We start from the raw sequence: 26,134 nt of genomic DNA, 5'->3' as shown, positions 1-26,134 counted from the left end.
GAACGAGTTGAAATATTTCATTTGGATGGAGAGAAAGACAAATAGGTAGGGAAAATGAGAGAGGAAGAGAGAGAGAGAGAGAGAGAGCGTATCATAACTCCTGGCACTATACTGTTATCCCACACACACACACACACACACACACACACACACACACACACACACACACACACACACTGTTATCATTCTCTTTTCACTGCCACCATTTTGATTTTTTAAAAGCATCCTTTCTATTACCACAATGACACCTTCACTACCAACTTACTGACATCTTCATTACCAACACCTTCACGACCAATGCACTGACACCATTAACACTTTAACACCATAATATTACTCCCGGTGGCACCCTTAGCCCTTAATGGCATTCTTAGTCTTTCATGATGAAGATCGGTTGATGATGATGATGATGATGATGATGATGATGATTATATTTATCACAATGTTAATAATAATTGTAATGGTTATGATAAAGGTAATAATGATATACTTATGATGAGGATGATAATGATGATGACGATTATACCATTTATTAATCTATAAGTGTCACAGGATCTTCGCCATTAAGTTAAGACACCCCGAGGCTATACCCTGAGTTGCTTAAGAAAGACGAGAACACAACAAACAACAAGAAAGACTAAATACGTAGAGTTATTGACTGTGTATAAATGGGTTTTGGGTCGGGATAAAACCATTGAATATCCGCTGACAGGGAGAAGCGAAGGGGATAAAATAGTTATCCCCAGATTTGCTTTTCCCCCCGAACAATTTTTTTTTAATACAAAGTCAGTTAAGAAAAGCAAGCATAGGGTTTATTACGCAGCTACAAGGGATCGTGTAGGAAATGGTACTGATTAATATCCCCATATGGATGATTCTGTTCCCACGGTCCCTGGTGAGGCAGTTCATGTGATCCACCCTATTGTGTTCATGATGAGAATTGTGTATTGTATTTTCATGAAGATTTTTAAATGTATGTGAATGTTTACGAATTTTCCGTATACAGTTGACGACTATATTCCCTCTACGTTTGTTCATACTTGACATCTGTGTTAGTCATGTACACTCGCTTGCACTTATACCTGGTACAGTGGCTGGTACAGTTTATGAGATGTAGCAACTCTGTATTTGTTTACATCGTATTAACATTCCTGGAATGGTCCTAAGGAACCTCACAATAGTAGCCAGACTAAGGATGCGAGATAAATATTCCACAGAGTTGCCAAATCTCAAAAAACACCAGCCACTGTACCAGGTATAAGTGCAGGCGATTTTACTTGTATATGATTCGTTTACAGATAGTGAACTCTGTGTTTCATTATAATTGATCTCAAAATTAATACGAAAAGCATTCTATACTACAGAAAAACTGGAAATAAGTAAATATTTAAAATTACCATCTCAATTACCTGTTTATCACTCGAGTATATGATGACAGGTATTGCCAGGTGTACGGGTAAATTTCTCCCACCAATATCTACTGTAATCCTACTTTTACCTGACCATCTCATATACCTACACCCCACCATCCATTCACAGTATCTACTAAGTGATCGATTATAGAAAGACTGTTAACCGTGAGTGAGGTTTAGTGCACCACACGTTATCTGAAGTACGTTTGTGAGAAGTCGGGGAAGGGAAGGGATGGTGAACTAACCTCGATATATGGGTGTTTCCGTCTATCCTCGAGGCTTCATCAGATTTATGTTCGTTTCCTAATCAACCAGACTGTGTATCGTAATGTCGTTCATCTATTTGTCTCTTTACACCAAAATAGATAGAAATTATTTGCCTTTTTACTACACAATATAAAAGCATTTGAATGAATATTATTATACGCCATGAAAGGACACAAAAATATTCTGATACTGAAATCTATCAAAATTTTACTCAAGATTAACATATCGTATCTGTGTTTGTTTATTAGGGAAAAATAAGTTCAAATATGTGTAATTAAATGTTAAACTGATTATTTGTTTTTTACCCCACCATGAATGATCAGGTTCATATAGTGTTACCTTCTGCGGTCTGTCCTTCCATCTATTCGTTTGTATGTATGTACGAATGACTTGATTTTTCACAATCACTACAGATCTGACACTAAACGTCACACTCACAGAGGTATCTTCATGAGTCATACAACATCACATCTAAAGGTAGTGACTCTGACCTATACATTTTGGAACCGTTTTTTGGCCATGGTTAAAACTCATTGTGTGTTTTTTTTTTTACAGGTGGGAGGACGGGGGCATTAATAACTTTTTGCACATATTTCTGTTTACTACAATAAATACAAAATTTAATAAACATCTCTCCTTTCCCTTACGTCATGTTACAGCCCAAAACAATATGACGAAGCACTACACTGCAAGGCGAGGAAGTGAAGCCTACTTTAGAAATTGGTATCAAAATTCCCTTCACATTTACCTGTCCGCGTGTTATATGGAATGATGACATATATATATTTATATACCACACATCACCTTTACAAACTGTCTCAACTCACAACTTGACAAGGAAATATTTTTTTTTTTTTTTGACGATTGAGAGTTCACTGTGATATTGCGATTTCTAGCAACTGAGACACTAAGATTTGGCAAGAAGTTTAATGTGAGAGCTCTAACACCTTTTGTGATCTCTGTTGCCTGATTATAGTAATATTGTTTTTTTCGTCTGGGTGTGTATGCGTTCAGTAGACTCACTCTCTCTCTCTCTCTCTCTCTCTCTCTCTCTCTCTCTCTCTCTCTCTCTCTCTCTCTCTCTCTCTCTCTCTCTCTCTCTCTCTCTCTCTCTCTCTCTTAATATCACAAACACTCTTTTCCTTTTCTCTATCTCTATTCTCTCTATACTTCGCCATAGTTTTAGTTAATAAATTTGTTATATAATCCTTTTGTACTGTCACACACACACACACACACACACACACACACACACACACACACACACACACACACTACATCCTTGACCACCGGAGGGTCAAGACCTAAAAGGAGCTGCCGTGCAGCGGCCCCCCTTGGCCATGTTCGGCCCATTACCCAAGTCCCTCTCCCCGACCCATCCTCACCACCGGGATATCAACATAATCAAAAATGACAATTTCGTTTCGGAAAGAAGTGGGATCAGTGTTGAACAGTGATGAACAGTGTTTAAGCAAGTGAATTCAGCACTAAACAGTACCAGTGAGAGCCGTGATCCACCACTCAGATAAGCACCCCTGGGAACTGACCACCATCTTCTGACCAGGAGGTGCTAATCAGTCCACCCTGGGAACAACAGTGGGTAATGTGTTCTGGTAGTTGAGGTGGTAGTTATGATGGCTGTAGTGGTGGTAGGTGTGGTAGAATGGTGTTAGTTGTGGTGGGAGTTGTAGTGTGGTCATGATAAGTAGGAACCTTAAGCCAAGTAAACAATGTGTTGTTGCTCGTAACAAGGTTAATAAAGTACTTGGGTTCATACAAAGGAGTGTTAGTTACAAGACTAGCGAGGTCATCCTAAAATTATATCTTGCGCTTGTGAGACCTCACCTGGATTACTCAGTTCAGTTCTGGTCACCGTATTACAGAATGGATATAGAATCCTTTGAAAGAATCCAGAGGAAAATGACAAGACTAATCCCGGGCATTAGGAACCTTGAGTACAGAGACAGGTTAAAGCATCTTAATTTGCACTCCCTCGAGAGACGTAGAGTGAGGGGCGACATGATAGAGGTGTATAAATGGAAGTCAGGGTTAAACAAAGGGGACATTACAAAGGTACTCAAACTATCCAACCAGGAGCGAAATCGTAACAATGGTTTTGAATTAGACAAATTTAGATTTCGGCGTGAAATAGGTAAACACTGGTTTGGAAACAGAGTAGTGGATGAATGGAACAAGTTACCAAATATCATCATTAACTCGAATATGCTGGATAGCTTCAAACATAGGTTGGATGCTTATATGAGTAATAGGGGTTGGGTATAAACGGGACTGCCCAGTATGGGTCAATAGGCCAGCTGCAGTTTCCTCCATTCTTATGTTCTTATGTTCTTATGTATCATGGATCAATCCTACACCCTATAACTATACATCTCTCTCTTTCACTCGTTATATGAATCATAACACCAATATTAGAAGAGTCAGTGTGTTAGTGATGTGGAACTAGTGATGATGTTGGTGATGATTCTTAGTGGTAGTGATGATCCTTAGTGATGGTGGTGGTGACAGTGGTGATTCTTAGTAGTAGTGGTGAGATTTATGGTGATGATAGAGGTCGGTTGTGATGATGGTAGTGTTAGGAGTGAGTGGTATGGTGAAAGTCAGTGTAGCGGTAGTCATAAATATTTGGCATAAATATAAGATTTCTTTGTTTCATTCTGTTCAGATTTCAATTTCAGACACTCAAGATTCTCCAAAGAATAAAATAGAAGTTGCATTACATGTATGACAAGATTATAGTTAGAAATTAAACTTCCCGTTGCTACACAGTGCCTTACCAACGCTATTTAATATCTACGCTTAATTTCCTGTGTTACCTCATATCACGCAAACAATAAAAAGTAATTCCGTCTTCACCAACCTCAACAATACGCCACGAGTCAGTCATGAACCTGGACTCATTACACTAAACCCTTAACCCTAAGGTCCCTAAAGTCTTCCCAGGTCACACATTTACACAACCACACATAGTAGAAATAGCGGGTCATATGAGGGTATATAAGACGTGGTCCTTGGGTTCACAGCATAGTTTGTATCATAACACCAGCATGGTAAGAACCAACTGGTTTTATTAGAACTCAATAACCAGATATATAGATAATATACGTAGAGTGTAAGAAAGAAAGAGAGAGAGAGAGTGAAATGATTTAGTTTGCGCCATAATAAATTGCAGTTATCATATATACTATTATTGAAAAACCACCTAACGTATTGGAAAATCATTTTAGCAAGTATTCTGGAGTGGATCAACAGAGTTCAAAGCATTAGTAACATCAACCTTACTTTTCTTACAGAAGCAGATAACCTTCATACTCCCGGCGCTTCTGATTTCTCGGTGTTATGGAGACTTTGGTTACGGACCACTCGGCCCCATCGGTCCAGGACCTCATGGAGGATTCCTAGGTGGTGGACCATACGACCCACATGCTGCTAACCCTCATAGAATCCATGGAGGACATCATGGCTCCCTCAGAAGATTACAAGGAGGATATTCACCTCCAGGATACGGAGGAACTCGTGGAGGATACAGTACAGCTACAGGGTACAGCGTCTTCAATCTTGGGGCTCCAGTAGGCTACAGTCGTGGTGGAGGCAGTGGCTCTTTCCTGGCTCACGGTGGGGGTGTTTATAGCCCAGGTGGCTCTAGAAGTGGCCTAGGGGGTGTTCATCATGCCCGGGGGGGTAATGGTATTGGAGGTTCTTTTAATGGTTATGGCTCGGGTGGTTCACTAGGTGGCCTTGGTTCTGGTGGTTCACTAGGTTATGGCTCGGGTGGTTCAATAGGTGGCCTTGGTTCTGGTGGTTCAATAGGTGGCCTTGGTTCTGGTGGTTCACTAGGTTATGGCTCGGTTGGTTCACTAGGTGGCCTTGGTTCTGGTGGTTCACTAGCTTATGGCTCGGGTGGTTCACTAGGTTATGGCTCGGGTGGTTCACTAGGTGGCCTTGGTTCTGGTGGTTCACTAGGTTATGGCTCAGGTGGTTCACTAGGTGGCCTTGGTTCTGGTGGTTCACTAGGTGGCCTTGGTTCTGGTGGTTCACTAGGTTATGGCTCGGGTCGTTTTCTAGGTGGACTTGGTTCACGGGGTTCTCTGGGTGGTTATGCCTCAGGTGGTTCTCTAAGTGGCCTTGGTTCAGGTGGTTCTCTGGGTGGTTATGGTTCGGGTGGTTCACTAGGTAGTTCTCTTGGTGGATATGGCTCTGGTGGCATCATAAAGGACATATATGTTTGATGCAGTGATTGAAGAGACTCTTACATCATCCTCTTGTCTTGTGACCTCGAGAAAGGAACTACGATCGACTAAAGTGGAAGAAAAGTTTACATACTTAAGAAAATGTGAAGAAAAATATCCCTTCTATATATTTATTTATTATATCAGTCTTTCTTTAATATATATAATGTATAATTTATAAGATGTATATTAACTTCTATATGTATTTTTTAGAAATGAAGAATTACTATATAGTAGCTGGTATTATTGCAGTTTCACTCCCAATTTGGTTAGAGCAATTTTGGGTTCATCAGAATTTATATCTCGTCAATTGCAGCAAGTGTTTCTAATGCCACTTCTGTCGCTAATGGATAACAACCGAGATGGTAAATACACGTCAGAAATTCACGTAACTCTGCAGTCATCGCGTGTCGTCTGTTTGTTTAGAACAGACCTGCTAGGTATGAGCAAACTCTCACGTCCACAAACACATAAAATTACACCATGATGCTTCAACAAAGTTACTTTCATTGGAACCAAATACAAGATAAGTACTTTCTGTTTAATATGGCGGGCGGCACCCCCGGGGTTAGGAAGTTAGGAAAGGGTAAGTCGGTTTCTTTGGTTGGTTAACGTTAGGTTCTATGTGGGAAGGTGGTGAAAACTTAAAAACAACTCATTTCCGACGGAAATGAAGGTCAAATTCGAATGAATCACCAAATACCTTGAGAAAAATCTAAATTTCTTGTAAAAACAAAAAATAATCGCTCGTGAATGTGTAATTTTACCATATATTTGAATTTGTTGTTTTCACTTTCCAGTATGTGTTGTGTATATTGAGTAGATAAGAAGAGTGTCTGGGGTGGATATTCTCCACGTGATCCTTCATATGTACATCAATTTAAAATGCGTCACAAAATCAGATATATACATTGAAATTATCCTTATGAAGTAAATATTCCCAAAATGCATGAATGATAAACGTTTAGGTATCAATGGTAAATATCACCGAATATATATAGCTATTTATCGAAACTTAATTTAGTATTATATAAAAATAACTCGCAAAACATAAGAATTTTCTTCACTTATTCCAATTATTTTTATCCTTGATTATGATTATTTAATTATTTCTTTATTTAATGTTTTGTGTGTGTGTTTGTTTTATTTTTGTAGAGGCTATATTATAAAATATTTATACAGAACAGTTCATAGATTCGCAAATAATAATTTCTATTCGTCTCTCTCTCTCTCTCTCTCTCTCTCTCTCTCTCTCTCTCTCTCTCTCTCTCTCTTTACGTGACATTAGACCTTACCAACAACAGCAACGTCATCCACAACTCTCTGGAAAGTGTCTAATTTTAAAGGCAAAAACACAACACAACGAGAGCATTGAGAACAGCCGCAGGGAGCCGTAGTGTCAGGGCCCTGGAATTCGCTATTAACGTGTGAAGACTGTATATACCTGTCATTTGGTCCTGTTATCACTCAGCTAGGAGGAACTGGAGGTGAAGGGTAACAAGTGAGAGAAGGAGGGGGGTAGGAGATTGGAGAAAGAGAAGGAAGAAGGGGGGGTAGGAGATTGGAGAAAGAGAAGGAAGAAGAGGGGGCGTAATGGGAAATTTAGCGATGTGGAAGGGGCGAGGATATGAGATTGGTGAAGGAAGAGGAAGAGCTGTGTGAAAATGAGGGAAGGAAGTTAGATTGAAGTTAGGTGGAGCTTAGGTAGGGTGATGGATAGTGTAAGGGACTGAAGGAGGGAGGAAAATACGAAGGGGAAGGAGGAAGGGAAGGGGAAGAAGGGTAGTGAAAAGAAGATTGCATGGAGAACGACAGAGGAAAGTGGACAGAGAACTTGTTGCATGACTTATTGGGTAACTATGGTATTTTACCCTAGCGTGTGATACTGTATGTATGACTAAGTACAGTTAATGTGTGGTTTTCTATGTATTTGTGTGTGTATATAAGAAAAGATGAATACTAGTCATTTGTATCAACGTCTGTTCTGTGCGTTTGTTTAAGTGTATGTATGTATGTATGTATGTATGTATGTATGTACGTATACGTATGTATGTATGTATGTATGTATGTATGTATGTATGTATGTATGTACAGTATGTATGAATGTATGTATTTACACTATCTCAAAACTAATAAATCTGTTTTCATATCAATAACAAACAGAATAATGATATCATCAGCTGAAGGTTTCTACAAAATAATACTTAATAATACCATTCAATTTACAAGCATAGATATAATAAGTAAAGGTCCGATCACGAACAAAAGTCCCTGTACAGGCTCAAGATCCTAAAGTTCTGGTACGAGTCTCTGAACTGCTATTATACCCATAGATGGCGCTCTTAGTGTCTCTTGTCTGGGTGTCAAACATGAGTGTAAATGATCAATTTGTTAAGGACTTCTAAAAGGTATCCTTATAATAAAACTGTATCTCCCTATGTGATCTGGCTGTATGTTATTGATATGTTGATAAATATATATGACAATGACGCTTTATAATTAGGAAAAGAAATAATATATGATTCATAATGCAATCTTTATGTATTTGAGAAAACAAGACATGGAAGTGGCGCTATAGTCTAACAATACAACATAAACATTCCTGACGCTGTATGGAAATGAATATACACAAGTGACAACTGGTCTTAATTATTACGATCAGTTAGTAAAATCAGAAGAGTTTGTAGTTAAGGCTTATTGGTGTGTCTCGTTTCATCACCAACAACGCATAAGAGTTAAGAAAGTTTTATCGTTATCTTTGGGACATGGACGGACAGTACATAGCAGTAATAAATATATCCAGTGGTAAAAATACTTGAGAATTAAAATGTTTTCAATTGCACTAAGCGTAGCCTCCGCTTGAACCACCAAAACCTCCGCTGTGGGAACTGCCAGAGCCACCGAAGGAACCTCCAGCACCTCCACCGAAGGAAGAACCTGATCCGTAACCTCCAGATGAACCGCCGGCACCTCCACCGAAGGAACTTCCGCCGAAGGAAGAACCAGATCCGTAACCTCCAGATGAACCGCCGGCACCTCCACCGAAGGAACCTCCAGCACCTCCACCGAAGGAAGAACCTGATCCGTAACCTCCAGATGAACCGCCGGCACCTCCACCGAAGGAAACCCAGCACCTCCGCCGAAGGAAGAACCTGACCCATAGCCTCCAGATGAACCGCCAGAAGAACTTCCACCGAAGGAACCTCCAGCACCTCCCGAAGGAAGAACCTGACCCATAGCCTCCAGATGAACCGCCGGCACTCCACCGAAGGAACTCCAGCACCCGCCGAAGGAAGAACCTGACCCATAGCCTCCAGATGAACCGCCAGCACCTCCACCGAAGGAACCTCCAGCACCTCCACCGAAGGAAGAACCAGATCCGTAGCCTCCAGATGAACCACCGGCACCTCCACCGAAGGAACCTCCAGCACCTCCACCGAAGGAAGAACCAGAACCGTAGCCTCCAGATGAACCGCCGGCACCTCCACCGAAGGAACCTCCAGCACCTCCACCGAAGGAAGAACCAGATCCGTAACCTCCAGATGAACCGCCAGCACCTCCACCGAAGGAACCGCCAGCACCTCCACCGAAGGAACCTCCAGCACCTCCACCGAAGGAAGAACCTGATCCATAGCGTCCAGAACCTCCTCCTGTAGAACCTACAGGATGACCAAGCTGGAAGTGCACGAAGGAGGTCGCTGAACTTCTTCCATTACCTCCAGTAGGGGCTGCATAGCTTCTCTGGGGACCTCCTGAGCCCCCTCCTCCAAAATGACCACCACCACCACCACTACCACCACCACCACCACCGCTGGTGAAGCCGCCTTGGCTACCGCCGTAGGATCCACCTCCTCCTCCTCCTCCTCCTCCAGAAGACGCGACAATCCCGCCACCAAGGGACCCGCCACCTCCGCCTCCATAAGAGTACTGGGCATGCCCTTGACACACCAGCAGCACCACGCCCACAGTTGTGAAGAATTTCTGAAATATAAAAGAAGGCTGGTGATAAACTTTGACGATATACTGTATGTTATACAATTTTCAAAAGAACTTCAAATAAAACTGAAATTATGTTTACCTGATTTCATATGTCATTTTTGTTCTAAATTGAAATATTATATTATATATCTCACTATTTTTGCCTTTATTATATCTCTTCTCGGTCTTGGGGTGACGAAGAAAAGAACTGCTATTGAATCCTTTGACCGCCGAAAACACACTGACAATAACCGGCACGCACACACACACACACACACACACACAGGTCGATTGCAATACTCTTAACTTTCTCAAAACGGAAAGAACACTTGAGTTATTTCTTTTCCTCGTTACAAGTAAAGAAACAAGGTAAGTGACGCCAGGGAGCTTACCATGTTGTCTGAGTGAAGGCAGAAGGATGAGTTGGTCATCCTCGCTGCGGACACCTTCTTATATACTCTCAAACACCAACGGTTCCGCCCCCCCCTCCCAACCCCTCCCCCTTCCCAACCACCTGCCACCCCCCCCCACTCCCACTACTTCATTGCTTAGACTTACAAAATTCACACCAAGAACGCCGTGAGCGTCGTCGTGCTCTGCCTGGTGGTGGTGATGATGATGAATTTCAACAAGTCCCCCAGCTAGAGGTCAAGGTGATGTTGGTGAATCATGAATATTAATGAAAGAATTAAACATTTACTTGAGTTATGGAAAACCACCTAATTATTTTCATTTCCCACTAGTGTTTATTTATTTATTTATTTATTTATTTGTTTGGTTAATTTTGAAACACTGACCGTAATTAAACATTCATCTTTCTATTTTTAATTTGTTGCTTAGTGTTTAAGTCCTCGCGGTTGGGTTCTAGTTATATTTACGAGACGTGTGGAAAACTAAATATTTCTCGAAATGGTTAGTGAAGGTGTAAAGCATGGAGACGTTTCATATATGTGTGTGTGTGTGTGTGTGTGTGTGTGTGCGTGTGTGTGTTATTCAAGTAAGTAACTACTATATTCATCAAGTGAATAATATAAAAAATTAATTAATCAAGACGTATTCAAAATATATACATCTACGATATTTATAGTTGATCTATTACCTTATTTGGATAAACTAAATTATATTTCATGTTCAGTTGTTAATTTTACTCACTTAACATAAAGTAGGAGAACAATGATTGTATACATCGGTCTATTTCATAAATTCTTAAAACAAAAAGTGTTTCGAGAAATTTTGCCAATTCTACAATTATGATCAATTACATCTACCCCATTTTGATAGTTTGTGTCTACTATGTATTGCTGCCGCTGGTGTTGTCTACTATGAGTACTCTAGACATAAAAGAAACAATTTGTCAAGAAGTAAATCAGACTAAGATATAATAGAATACAGAGATCAGGCAATTCTAATAATTTATACTATAGAACAAATGCATGAAGGCATAAAATACAAATGGACATACCTGTTATAACTTAAGCCCTGAGAAGACAAAAACATAAATAATCTCAAACATTAAACATGAGACTCATTATAACAGGGGAACATTAGTACTGAGGTCTATGCGTCCTGAATCCAATTTATGAATAAAATGTCAGCTATTTGCGATAAAACTTGATGTAACCAAATAATGTCATTCGATGAGGTTGATAAACAATGTTTGTTTTTTCTCTTATTAGTATTTGGAATGACTGTCCACTATAAGGATACTTACAGGTAACAGGACATAAAGGTACTGCAGGGGTGTAAATGATAGCTGTTTGTTTGAGGGGTTATGGGCTTACTGGACCAAATGAACACACAAATATATGCATATATATATATATATATATATATATATATATATATATATATATATATATATATATATATATATATATATATATATATATATATATATATATATATATATATATATATATATATATAGTGCCTGAAGGTCAGGTACACAGGTACAATGTTCTGATTTATAACATAATGAGTGAGTTTAGATGTGAAAAAGTGTGATATATCATATATTTGTATAATAAGACTCAGTCGACCTTGTGCGTGAGTATGTCAGACATAATAACATATGTCAGTGATGAGAAAATGTGACTTAATATATACCAAAAAATACAAACATATTTATCCTTCATTTGTCATTTTTATTCCCATGGAAGTTTGCAGAAATTTCTGTCTGTCTCTCTGTCGCTGTGTCCGTTCGTCTGTTTGACTGTCTGTCGAGAGAGGAATCGAGGTTGATAGAACAAAAATAATTAGACCAATCAATGAAAACGAAAGTGTATCACGGAAAGGTATTCCTATTTGATGGGATGAAACTTTCGTGTGGTGTTTAAATATCACTTAATTTTAACAGAACGTGATATTTGGTGTTCATAACTCTCTCTCTCTTTCTCTCTCTCTCTCTCCCTCTCTCTAGAGACAGGAACAAACATAGGAGAATCAACACCACAGGAACAAACATAGAAGAATCAACACCACAGGAACAAACATAGAAGAATCAACACCACAGGAACAAACATAGAAGAATCAACACCACAGGAACAAACATAGAAGAATCAACACCACAGGAACAAACATAGAAGAATCAACACCACAGGAACAAACATCAACACCACAGGAACAAACATAGGAGATCAACACCACAGGAACAAACATAGAAGAATCAACACCACAGGAACAAACATAGAAGAATCAACACCACAGGAACAAACAAAGAAGAATCAACACCACAGGAACAAACATAGAAGAATCAACACCACAGGAACAAACATAGGAGACTCAACACCACAGGAACAAACATAGAAGAATCAACACCACAGGAACAAACATAGAATCAACACCACTCCTACACAGCCATCACAAAAGACAAGAGATACACCGAGTTAAACCATCACTAATCTAATACCCTCAATATAGCCACTGCTCCTACCATCATAGCCTGTCGCAACCTGCTCCTCATTTGTCTTCCACCTTGGTCTCTCCGGAGGTGTGGATAGTCAGTTCGTCCAGCCTTGCCCTCCCCCGGAAGTGGAGATTGATAATGTGTTATTTAGCCTTGTGTGCATTTCGTCAGTCAAAAAATAGCCAAATAGCGAATCCTTGAAGTAACAGGATATAGTTATGACAGACAACTAGTTTTGAGTACACAGACAGACAGACTGACTGACAGATAGACAGACAGACAGAAAAAGACAGACTGAATGTTCGTAGTGATGAAATGAGAGAGAGAGAGAGAGAGAGAGAGAGAGAGAGAGAGGTGAAGGGGAGAGAGAATGGGAGAAAAATAAAGTGAAATACACATAAAAAATTCATATCATGATATAAACGACCTGACGAAAATTTCAACCTTGTTCCAGTACAGTGTCGTAATAATATAAACTCCTTCATTCGATTAACAACACTCTTGTCTTTCTTTTATCTCTCTTTTATTAATATATCTCTTTCTCTCTACCATCTTATCTAATAGTCTCATCAATCTCCTTATTTTTTCTTATTCCTCATTTCATTATCGTTTTTTTCTATTTCCTCGATTTGTTTCATAACTATCATCATTCATTTCAATCTGACTCTCATGTGAAATTCTACAGGTCGCTTACACGATAATCACGACCCCAGGAAATGTGCCTTGTAAGTGTGACTCCACTCTGAAACTGTCATCATCGTCGGGTTGTGTCTGACCCAGATCATGCTGATAAAGAGAGTGAAATTCTTTAGTTGTTTGGTTTAAAATAAGTAGGAAATGGGCCCCAGAAAATGGAATATTTGTAGTAGTAACTTTATCAAGAATAGCAAGATTTAAAAGAATAATAATGTTATTACTATTAAGAATAACTAATAATAATAATAATAATAATAATAATAATAATAATAATAAAAATATATGTTGAAAAAGTAGACAATATTGACTAATGTAAAAACTTCGCTACTATTTATAGCATCAACACTCGTAATAAATGTTCTACAATCACTAACAATAATTTCATCACCATAGGTAAAGGACCAGTTAACCTGCCTGTGTTGTAACCCAAGTATGTGGCCTCTGCAGCGTCACTTTGTCTATGACCTGATGTTTCTGACCTCACCATAGTTACTTGTGTTTTTTCTTAATGCGTGTAAGTTATCAGTGGGAGTTTGCCTTGGGTTTAGTTTACTTGTTATTGCATTCTGTGATGTTCGAAAAATTCTTGGAAAATTTGACTAAAATGTTGCAAAATCTGACTTTAGGTATGAAGAAAACACGTGCCTGTAGTCGTGTTAATAAATTTTTTTTCTCGAGGACAACAAGAAGACTCTATTATGATTTAAGCTCTAAGTTTGTAGATTTGCAAGAATTTTCCAATGTTACTAACTTAATACATAAATACTCTTCTTATTGTGTACATGGGATATTAGTATTGACTCTAGACGGTGAAATGAAACACATGGAGTGAATTTTCTTCAGTGGCTCTTTATCCTCCAATTATATATGCAAAATAATCTTGTAATTCTGAAGCATGTTCACTTAGACAACAAACATAGATAATAATTTGTCCCAGTACAATATAACTGTATAGGGGAAAATATCCAAACATTTGTATTTTTCAGCTTTGAGTCATTCAGTAGTCTAATGATTCTTTAAACATAAATTAATCCCATTTCTCTAATATATTAAACTCTTGTATTAGATACTTACTGTATGAGTTATTTCTTTATTTGGGAATAAGTTTAAAGTCTTCGGTCTTTGTCGTCTTATGGTTTACAGAAATCAACACTCGCCCAATCTTTAAGTAACCCCGACGGCTGCTTGATAACACATATCATACAGTATAATCTATCTTACGTTTCATAATTACCTAAATGGTCCTTCTGATGTGTATATGTATATTATAAATGGTTTCTCTGATCACTATCCTTTATAAATATTCTATCTCATCAGTTTATTCACTATTGTCTATAAAGGGGTGAAAATCAATGCAAAAATACTATATACATACATTTTATTTTATTCTATTTCAACAAGTAGGTGTACAAAAAAAAGGTGATAATGAACACGTTCGAGAGTAATATTATCGGGTAGGCAAATATCAAGGTGCAAGATAATAGAAAACAATTAGTGAGACTAACTATCATAAGCAGAGGGACTTCCAGGGTTTTTAATGACTATACCTTCAAGATTTCCGTCTCTATGACCACTGAGTCTATCTACGTGTCCACCTGTTGATGAAACTCTATGTCCACTTATGGTAGATCCAGCGAGTCCGAAATCAAGGGCACCATCTGCTCTGTAACCAGTTGATGATCTTACGTGTTTACCTATGGCAGCTACTATATGTCCACTGCTGAGACTATCAACTCCTTGTTCATCACTATGTCCTCTAACACCGTGTCCGCTAAGACCTCCAGATTTGTGTCCAGTACCAAGACCTTCAAGGGCTTCACCGGTATTGTAGTCAACTGAAGAACCTACATGTCCAGTGAGATCTCTTACGTGTCCACCACCAAGGCTTCCAACTCCGTGTCCACCACCAAGACTTCCAACTACGTGTCCGCCCAAAACAACTCCTGTGTGTTCAAAATCGATCGCCTCTTCCTCACTATATTGTTCTGAAGGATGTTGACGTCCAGTTACGGCCACTGCCTCTACGTGTCTGCCTCCAAAACTCATTTCAAGAGCTTTACTAGTGGCGTCGTTAGCCGAAGGACTTCCATGCTTAGGGAGAGGTCCAAAGTGTTCCCCACCTGTTCTAAAGCCACCTGAATTACTTTCATGTTCTCCTAAGGCAGCTCCTGTGTGTCTAAAATCAGGGAATCCACTTGCACTGTAGCCACCAGAAAAATCTCTGTTTCCACCTCCAGCAACTCGTGATGCGTGTCCAATGACCCCAAGATCTTGAAATTGCCCTCCAGAGGTTGTGGGCATATGGTGGTCAATATCCTCTAAATGGTCGACTACTGCAACAGCTCCAGGAATTCTAGTTTTATGATCTTTACTGTGAACAATATTAACATCAATATTACCACCAACGTGCCCTACTTCCTTAATACCGTAACCTCCAGCAAAACCTCCAAACTGGCTTCCAAAATATGCTTTCCCATGACCACCGCTTCCAATATCTCCAACATTTCCTACAACACCTACAACGTCTTCAACACCTCTTACAACCCCCCCAACACCTCTGACACTTCCCACAACACCTTTAGCTCCACTCCCACGAACAATACCACCAGTTGCAGCAGTATGACCAACATTCACTAAACCACCGTGACGAGATGGAGAGCCATGATTATCAGCTCGTCGAAGAGGACCACCTAGGCTAAAACTGACAGTAGCTGTGGCTCCAACCCGACGCCTACCAGAAGACCCATAACCACTGATGGAGCCATGATGTTTGCTATTAAGGGAAGCAACATGTCCACTATTGAGAGAACCAGTATGTCCAGTATTAAGGGAAGCAACATGTCCACTATTGAGAGAGCCAGTATGTCCAGTATTAAGGGAAGCAAGTCCACTATTGAGAGAGCCAGCATGTCCAGTATTATGGAAAGCAACATGTCCACTATTGAGAGAGCCAGTATGTCCAGTATTAAGGGAAGCAACATGTCCACTATTGAGAGAGCCAGTATGTCCAGTATTAAGGGAAGCAGCATGTCCACTATTGAGAGAGCCAGTATGTCCAGTATTAAGGGAAGCAACATGTCCACTATTGAGAGAGCCAGCATGTCCAGTATTAAGGGAAGCAACATGTCCACTATTGAGAGAGCCAGCATGTCCAGTATTAAGGGAAGCAACATGTCCACTATTGAGAGAGCCAGTATATCCAGTATTAAGGGAAGCAGCATGTCCACTATTGAGAGAGCCAGTATGTCCAGTATTAAGGGAAGCAACATGTCCACTATTGAGAGAGCCAGTATGTCCAGTATTAAGGAAGCAACATGTCCACTATTGAGAGAGCCAGCATGTCCAGTATTAAGGGAAGCAACATGTCCACTATTGAGAGAGCCAGTATGTCCAGTATTAAGGGAAGCAAGACCACTATTGAGAGAGCCAGCATGTCCAGTATTATGGAAAGCAACATGTCCACTATTGAGAGAGCCAGTATGTCCAGTATTAAGGGAAGCAACATGTCCACTATTGAGAGAGCCAGTATGTCCAGTATTAAGGGAAGCAGCATGTCCACTATTGAGAGAGCCAGTATGTCCAGTATTAAGGGAAGCAACATGTCCACTATTGAGAGAGCCAGCATGTCCAGTATTAAGGGAAGCAACATGTCCACTATTGAGAGAGCCAGCATGTCCAGTATTAAGGGAAGCAACATGTCCACTATTGAGAGAGCCAGTATGTCCAGTATTAAGGGAAGCAACAAGTCCACTATTGAGAGAGCCAGCATGTCCAGTATTAAGGGAAGCAACATGTCCACTATTGAGAGAGCCAGCATGTCCAGTATTAAGGGAAGCAAGTCCACTATTGAGAGAGCCAGTATGTCCAGTATTAAGGGAAGCAACATGTCCACTATTGAGAGAGCCAGTATATCCAGTATTAAGGGAAGCAAGTCCACTATTGAGAGAGCCAGCATGTCCAGTATTAAGGGAAGCAGCATGTCCACTATTGAGAGAGCCAGTATGTCCAGTATTAAGGAAAACAACATGTCCACTATTGAGGGAGCCAGCATGTCCAGTATTATGGAAAGCAACATGTCCACTATTGAGAGAGCCAGTATGTCCAGTATTAAGGGAAGCAACATGTCCACTATTGAGAGAGCCAGTATGTCCAGTATTAAGGAAAGCAACATGTCCACTATTGAGGGAGCCAGCATGTCCAGTATTATGGAAAGCAACATGTCCACTATTGAGGGAGCCAATATATCTACCATCAAGAACGCCTACATGTCTTCCAAGGGGACCACTATGTCCAGCACCAAAGGAATCATCAAATGTCCTCCTCGATGAGCTACGATGTCTACCAGAAAGGCTGTCACCATGTCCAAGACCAAGTGATCGCACGTGTCCAAGACCCACCTCCTCGTCACCAACAGATGAGTCATATGACCCTCCAAAGGCCGAGCCACTGTTGGTCTGACCAAAGCCATGTCTCGCTGTGGTTAGGTCTCCGTGTCCAGTTATTCCAGAGATACCATGGCTTCTTCTTCCCCCTCTTGGAGAGTCATTTGGTGACACGCTGCTGGGGGTAAGAACTCTGTGGGTGCCTCCTACTACGACGCCGCCCGGAGGAACAGAAGAGGTGGGGCTATGTTCTTTTCTTCCTGTTGCCAGAGATCCTGTCGGTGATACCCTACCGGGGATGCGTTCTGTGTGGCCACTTCTTACAACGACGTGGTTTATATTGCCTCTGTATCCTGTGCCTCCTACACCAACCCCTCCCGAGTCAGCCTGGCGGCAAGTTGCGAGGAGGGTCACTCCAAGGGCTAGTAGATGAAGATTCTGAAAGGAATTTTAGAACAGTCTGAAATTTTTTACGAACCTCGAGATGAAAAGATTAATAATTTAATCCAAGTATCAGGTGAATAATTACCATACACACTGTGTTGGCCCACCACCCATACAGCCTGTATCATTATTCACCAAACTTCCATATCTCCATCACTCTTCCTTTCACCTCTCCCACTGCCCTCCATAAAGACATTAAATACGCATTATGACATTATACATCCTCGACGTTACCAAACTTTTACTTAGATATAATTATCCTCATTCCCCTCCCCCCACACACACATGATAGCGCAATATGTCATATCCGGAGATCCCAATACAGTAAAGCTGGTGCCAATCCTCACCATATTGACGCAGACACCCGACTGGCTGATGAGACATGGATGAACTACCTTTTATAGGCCCTTCCCCTAGCCACATTTTCGGGAAGTCACGGATGATGATGATGATGATGTCTAGTGGAAAGACTATTTTTTTTACCTTACTGATGAATCTCATGTTCTAAAAAATGTATATAGGTAATAATGTTTTTTCTTTGGGTTTATTTATCACTAGATAACTTTATACAATGATTCGTAAGGAAATAAGGATGACTGAAGCTTATTGCTAGTGATCTTGTGACCTTTCGTGAGTACTAAGAGACATTAATCGTTTGTCAAGGGTCTCGTGCCTTTCCTCACCACTAGGAGGAGGAGGTGGAGGGAAAGGTAGAGACATCATTTTCTTCCTCGTTGTTAGAATATTCACCGTAAACTTTTACTCATGGTTTAAGTTCCAACTATATGCCTTTAAAAATATATAATATGCTGATATATGAAGAAATTATAATATATAAAACTAATGCGGTATAATTATCTCGTCATTCAATAAGATATAAAGCCATAGACCTAACATGGGAGTCAAGACGCCTGTCCAAATTACATAGCAGCACCTTCTCTTACAATCAAATGAATAAGAGAAATATGAATTACTTAACAATACACATAAACAGACTGGTGGTATAATATTGACGTAGAACAGCATACCTAAGCTATCTGGTAATATCCACAAGTGGTTAAGTGTGCGTTACTATAACCACCTAATGTACTGTAAGAAACTCTACCTATTGCCTAATACTAGAGGACTGTCAGGAAGCGTCTTTGTACAAATTGATTTATAAAATGATGAAACTGTGAAAAAAAAATGTGATTCTTGGTGTTTTTTTTTTTTTACTGCAATAATGAAATATAAGAATAGGAGATCTTTAACTATGAAGTGGGAGATCTTCAACAATGATAGTGGGAGACGTCCAATTATACACGAGTTCCCCAACAATAAAACAAGAGATCTCCAACAACAGTATGGGAAATCTCCAACAAAAATATAGATGATCTTCAACAACAATTACTAAAGTCTCCAACACTTAAAACAAGTTCTCTAACACGTAGCTTTACACACAGAAGCACAGACCCAGATGGAAAAAGATAAACGCTCACTCTACTGAACACACACCAGAGACTAACGTGATGTGGTTAACTAAAAGAAAAATTATAGGTTAATAAAAACTTATTTCTCCCCAATTTTCCCCCTATTTCCTTCTATTAAAATCTTGCGGATGACAACATAAGACAATTACAATTATACCCATCCAATTACAATCACGTATAACTCATTACCAAACGATTCAGTATAATTACTTCTTGTGTAATCTAGCAGGCGATTGGTATACGGAGTTAGGAAATTCGTGTGATAAATATTAGTCTTCAGTAAAGGTGTCTACGAATGAATGCTACCTGGAAATAAGACTCCTGGTAATACTCATACAAAGAAGGCTTATAGTAGAGGTTATATTTACACAAAGGTTGCACCAGTAGATACGCTAGAATGCAGGAAGTCAATAGCGAGAGTATAAATTTGCTTACACTAGCACGAATAAGGTTAATAGTAATGAATATACCTTTTTAATTGCACCTTAGCATATGTGTGTGTGTGTGTGTGTGTGTGTGTTCTCTCGCTTATGATTGGTATTCATTGAGCATTCTGACACAGTAAAAGTCTCAGGAAACTTGGGACGTGATTGAACTTAGGAGGGAGAGAGAGAGAGAGAGAGAGGGGAGGGGGAGGATAAAGAAAGATAAACAAGATAACTAGAACTACGATTTAGCTTTTCACACATTCACTTTCAGACATTCACTGTCACATTCACTGTCACATTCACCGACACACATTCACTGCCACACTTTAACTGTCACACATAACTGTCACACATTCACTGTCACACTTTAACTGTTACACTTTAACTTTCACACATTCACTGTCACACTTTCACTGTTACACATTCACTATCACACTTTCTGTTACACGTTCACGGTCACACTTTAACTGTCACACGTTCACTGTTATACTAATAATGTTTCACGTTCGCTGTCACGTTCGCTGTCACACGTTCGCTGTCACACGTTCACTGTCTCATTTTAATTATCACACATTCACTGTTACACTTTAACTGTTACACGTTCATTGTTACACTATTAATGTTACACGTTCATTGTCACACATTCACTGTCACACTTTAACTGTTACACGTTCACTGTTACACTATTAATGTTCCACGTTCATTGTCACATGGTCACTGTCACACAGTGGTCAGTTAATGGCGTCAACAGTGGTGTAGATTACATTCATCCACAATAATTTGGCTGAGTCATTAAGAGGCGTGAGGGAGGAAGGTCAGTGAAGGAGCAATGCTTACGCTCTTCTCTCTCTCTCTCTCTCTCTCTCTCTCTTGGAGGTAAGATTTTGTGTGTGTGTGTGTGTGTGTGGAAAGAGAGATAAAACACCAAGAAGACAACATCAGGTCCAAATAACAACACCTCCATGGACTTGTGTAAGACGCACCACCTCCAACAGTCAAGCAGAACTTTGAGTCTACACAGTCTACCCGTGTACTCGTATATGCCCAGTTCATACAATTGGGCCCCAGTATGTATGTATGTATCACAGCATATTTACCTGTAACACATTAAAGTATGATTGGCGGTGCGTTTTTGCCAATTAGGTTTTTTTTTTTGAGGGGGTACAACTTAATGGATACTAATTCGTTTACGGTAAAATTTGTTCTCTTTTGCTTCAGATGTCATTTGCCATCAGTGAAAGAAGGTTAATCAGAAGTTACTACCTCTTCCCCCACCCATCAAATACAAAGAAGTTATCCGTATTTAGTCATGATTTGGATGACGTCAATTGATTATATTATTTGATTTCATTGTTTCCTTTTGCCATATTAATACTGTACATGAGCGTGTTTCGTTTCTCTGAGCATTTTTTCTAGTGATTGTTGTGATAATGGTTACTGCGATAACTGATACATTACCTAATGGCATAGGCGCTATAGAGTAAGTGGTAACATTTTCATTATTTGTCCCAGCCTTCGTATAACGTACACTCGCAACAAATAGTATCGGTGCATACTGTAGTGTGAACAATTTGAGACCAGTGACGATAGGTATTGGGAAAGGCGAGTTGTTCCAGCCGTATGTTGGCAGCCCTGATTGTCAGCCATATGGTAACACCTAGTGGAGGGGGGGGGGGGGTTATGAGGATACACTTACCAACCTTCCCGACATATCACAGTGTATATGTATCGTTTCGGAACTCGTCGATCTCACCCTGCACCGATACTTTTTGGTGCAAGTGTACATTTATGATACATGCAGCAGTGAGCCCTAATGCAGCAGTCCTGTCAGTGTCAGTACAGTATATACACCATTGTACCCAGTGGCCTCATTAATACACTTTTTTCACCATCGCGTCTCTCATTTATTACACTAAGTACACAGCTGGCCATATAGTGACCTCTCTGCTGTAGTCAACATAAAATAAAACACCCATTAATGTATACATCAATATATATGGATATATAACCTTTTCTTGCAAGATATCATAAACAAAGTTGCTGTATGTTGTTCACGTACGGTATTGACAATCGATGAAGATATTAGTAAACATTTCTTTTTCTATTAGCAACAAAAACCTATGGAATGATGTTTGATAACCCTGGTTAGGTTAGGTATTTATCGTCTTGGTTTACGTTATTTTCTTTACTGCTGAAAGTATGAAATATTCAAACCCAAAGTAACCTAACCTAACCTACACAAACCTGCCCTAATATCGTCAGGTTGGGTTTGATTAGGATTTATTTACACTATATTTCCAAAGGTAACAAAAAAAAGAGCAGTTAATCAGCGGTTGGATAATAACTTACGTCGAAAATTGGACCAATCAGAGACGTGGCTGATGTAGTGAACAGCAGCAACAGCAACAAAATCTCAATACGCTTTTCTATCTTCCACAGTCTGACTCCAAATTCCCACTTTCTATGTTCTGTGCACTAGTGAGTCGTCATTCCCCAGTGGTCAAGGTCACACGGCTGTAAAACGCGAGGAAATGTGAATAAGCGGAAATATTACACTTTCCTGCGTTTATAGCGATAATTTCCACCAGTTCTTGTCTTAGTTGCTGGATATATTTCATTAATAATATCCTTAACTCCTCACTGTCTTTTGTATTACTTTTCTTTACCATTATCCATCATTATTATCATTATTATTATTATTATTATTATTATTATTATTATTATTATTATTATTATTATTATTATATTTTCGCCCCCAGGCCCTGATATGGGTCAGTGACCTGTGCCCGGGTATATTTCAAAAAAATATATATATATATATATATATATATATATATATATATATATATATATATATATATATATATATATATATATATATATATATATATATATATATATATACAGTACATATATGTTTATTTCATATTACTGTATCACTTTTAGGTATTTCTGTCCTACTTGAGACGAACATAGACTCTTGAATTTTTTGTGCACACACGCACACACACACACACACACACACACACACACACACACACACACACACACACACACACACACACACACACACACTAAAACTCATTCCAATATCTCTATAACAACAAGTTCAAGAACGCACATACACTTTTTGGGGTGATTTTTTTTGCCCATCATCGAAAACTTATTTAGCAAAAAATACACAAGTTTTCTTTTGTTGGTCAAGAACTTGATAAACGTTAAAGGCAAATGAAAAGGGTAATTACTTGGACAAGAATATAAACAACGTAAATTATATTAATAGATAATGGACAGATAGATATACCTTTAGCTGGTTTCATTACCATATGTATCATACTGTCTCTATCAACAACAGAAAGTTAGATAGAATACTATTGTCTCTGTGAAGGTTTCTCCCTTAAATACGGTTCAATCAATCGATAGATGAACAGACAAATAAGTAGACACTTTAACAGATACAAAGATAGATGGGTAGAGAGATAGACGAACAGTTACATAATTAATAGATAAACGGACAGCCATAGTGTCAAACATACTGTAGCTCGACGGGAGACAACCTTCATTGCGAGACCTCTTACATAACCCGGATTTAACAATATGTTTTGTCAGATAATGGTGTTACAAAACAGGCACACACACACACACACACACACACTTTTATTGTCACAAAAGTTCACAGAGTTTGGAAATATATAACAAATTCTTAACATTGCCTTTGGGTAATTTTCTCAAGATAAGACTTTTTAAAGATGCTTAATGTTTAGAGAGTCTGATATTACCTGCCTTACCGGACTGACTAATGGGTGGATCACCTGAAGAATAAATACCCCAGTTTAATTCACTTAAAGATAAGCCACCCTAACGCTAACCTACCTAACCTATATAACCTAACCAAACTTAACAAAACCTCTTCTAACATATCCTAATCTAGTAACTTAGCCTAATCTAACCTAACCAGCTACCTAACCTAACTTAACCTAACCTAACCTAACCTAACCTAACCTAACCTAACCTAACCAAACTAAACAAAACCTATTCTATCATATCCTAACCTAGTAACTTAGCCTAATCTAACCTAACCAGCTATCTAACCTAACCTAACCTAACCTAGCTGCCTCAGGTAGCGCTAAAGTGACTAGTAATCTTCTGGTGAATTAAGCTAGGTTGTCTGATATTCAGGTGCCCCAGATTTTTTTTGTTTTTGGCAAATGGGGGATTTTGTTTGCCTCCTTTTCCATGTGGTGATTAAAGCAATATGCCATGTAGGCCTCTGCGTCACACGTTACTTGCAGGTTAAAATAGTGAACCACACTGGTGCTGACGTAACATATGATACACTTGCTGAGAGCGTTAACCTATGGCTTCAGTCACGTGTTTCCGCCCTCATATATCAGAGACTTGGTACATTCGGTATATTTCTTCCGTCTGGATATCTGTACAAGCAGCTCAGTTTGACCGGTTATCATTAGCATCTATACGTGTTTGTGAAAATTGTTTTGTTATTATTTTTCGAGAATTTGGAGGTCTTCATGTGGGTCACCCGCTTTCCTCTTACGCAAGACAATGACGAAGCTTTCATAAAACATTCTGAGAGAGACCTTCAACACATACCACCTTGTTCATTCTCTTACCTTTTGTACTGAGAGAGAGAGAGAGAGAGAGAGAGAGAGAGAGAGAGAGAGAGAGAGAGAGAGAGAGAGAGAGAGAGAGAGAGAGAGAGAGAGAGAGAGAGAGAGAGAGAGAGAGAGAGAGAGAGAGACCCGAATATTTAAAGATCGCGAAGAAAAACACTGACTACACAGTATTATATTTTGTCTCTTTTATAACAATTCCAACATTATCAATCAATGTCAGGCTCTGAAGCACCTCAGGCCATTACAGCAGAACTAATATTTTCATTACGTAACACAACACAATACTCACTCACTAAAATACACTGTCAGACGTAAAAGCACACTTCTTTCATAAATATATTCCATTGGTTAAATCACCTTCCGAGAAACTGCTATATCGCAAGTATTTTTTTTCATTGGTTACTCGCCTGTATGTCTTGTTGTATTGATTATATGAAATAGTAAACACCAGTAATATAAATCAATTAGGATCACCTGAAGATTAGCCCCTCAGCTTATTTCACCTGAAGATCAAACACCCTAACGCTACCTGAGGGAGGTTAGGTTAGATTAGGTTAGGTTAGGTTAGGTTAGGTTAGATTAGGTTAGGGGTCTCATCTACCACCTTATTACAGCCAGACACACAACGTGGGCTCCCAATTAAGAATCGTGGTGGTCGTAAAAGGTGAATCAAGTTTTAAAGTCACGTCAGTAGTCATTGTAGCATTACATGTCATACTGTAATTCATTTCGAATATCTTACATGTTTTTTTTATAAGAGGTAAGATGGACTGACAGACAGACGAACGGACAGACGGACGGATGGAGAGACAGACAAACAGACAGACAGACAGACAGACAGACAGACAGACAGACAGACAGACAGACGAACGGACAGACAGACAGGCAGACAGACAGACAGACAGACAGACAGACAGACAGACAGACAGACAGACAGACAGACATTCAATGAAATGTCACACAGGCTCACATTACCTCAGCAAGTTCATAGTTAGAGCGGGTATACATAGACTAGCAATCAATGTGTCGATATAAACAATGAGTTGCAAGAGTTCCACGAAATCTAAAAGCTAAACTTATTTTTAGTTAAAGTTTTTTGTGAGAGTTTTGTAATGAATTGTAATGATACTTTTTGTTTTTAATATAAAAGTTAGAGAAGTAAGACAAAGTTACATTTCTTGATTAGATGTTTAAAGAAATTACAATATATTTTACAAACATTCTTACTGAAACTGTAAAACAATTATCAATTACATTTTAAAATAACCTGTA

General features: G+C 39.3%; 3 protein-coding genes across 3 annotated transcripts; 1 reads left to right on the top strand and 2 right to left on the bottom strand.

Annotated features, from left to right (window-relative positions):
• The first annotated feature begins 4,693 nt into the window (after positions 1-4,693).
• On the top strand, positions 4,694-6,159 carry LOC121862816 (glycine-rich cell wall structural protein-like). The gene is made up of 2 exons (XM_042361134.1): positions 4,694-4,747; positions 4,991-6,159. Exons 1-2 carry the CDS (start codon positions 4,745-4,747, stop codon positions 5,924-5,926), a joined length of 939 nt encoding a protein of 312 aa, XP_042217068.1. The 5' UTR covers positions 4,694-4,744; the 3' UTR covers positions 5,927-6,159.
• Positions 6,160-8,448: 2,289 nt separating this feature from the next.
• Positions 8,449-10,335, bottom strand: LOC121862844 (glycine-rich cell wall structural protein-like). Its single transcript, XM_042361166.1, has 3 exons — positions 10,297-10,335; positions 9,114-9,907; positions 8,449-9,051 (listed from the first exon to the last, which is right to left on the bottom strand). Exons 1-3 carry the CDS (start codon positions 10,333-10,335, stop codon positions 8,769-8,771), a joined length of 1,116 nt encoding a protein of 371 aa, XP_042217100.1. The 3' UTR covers positions 8,449-8,768.
• Positions 10,336-15,005: 4,670 nt separating this feature from the next.
• On the bottom strand, positions 15,006-18,832 carry LOC121862843 (uncharacterized PE-PGRS family protein PE_PGRS54-like). Its single transcript, XM_042361165.1, has 3 exons — positions 18,815-18,832; positions 16,773-18,325; positions 15,006-16,683 (listed from the first exon to the last, which is right to left on the bottom strand). The coding sequence occupies exons 1-3, from the start codon at positions 18,830-18,832 to the stop codon at positions 15,006-15,008; spliced, it is 3,249 nt and encodes a 1,082-aa protein (XP_042217099.1).
• Positions 18,833-26,134: the final 7,302 nt, after the last annotated feature.

The sequence above is a fragment of the Homarus americanus genome, unplaced genomic scaffold, assembly GCF_018991925.1.
Source record: "Homarus americanus isolate GMGI-L3 unplaced genomic scaffold, GMGI_Hamer_2.0 scaffold42657, whole genome shotgun sequence".
Taxonomy (NCBI): Eukaryota; Metazoa; Arthropoda; class Malacostraca; order Decapoda; family Nephropidae; genus Homarus; species Homarus americanus.
The sequence above is the reverse complement of the archived record's forward strand: the minus strand, read 5'-3'. Positions and strand labels throughout refer to the sequence as shown.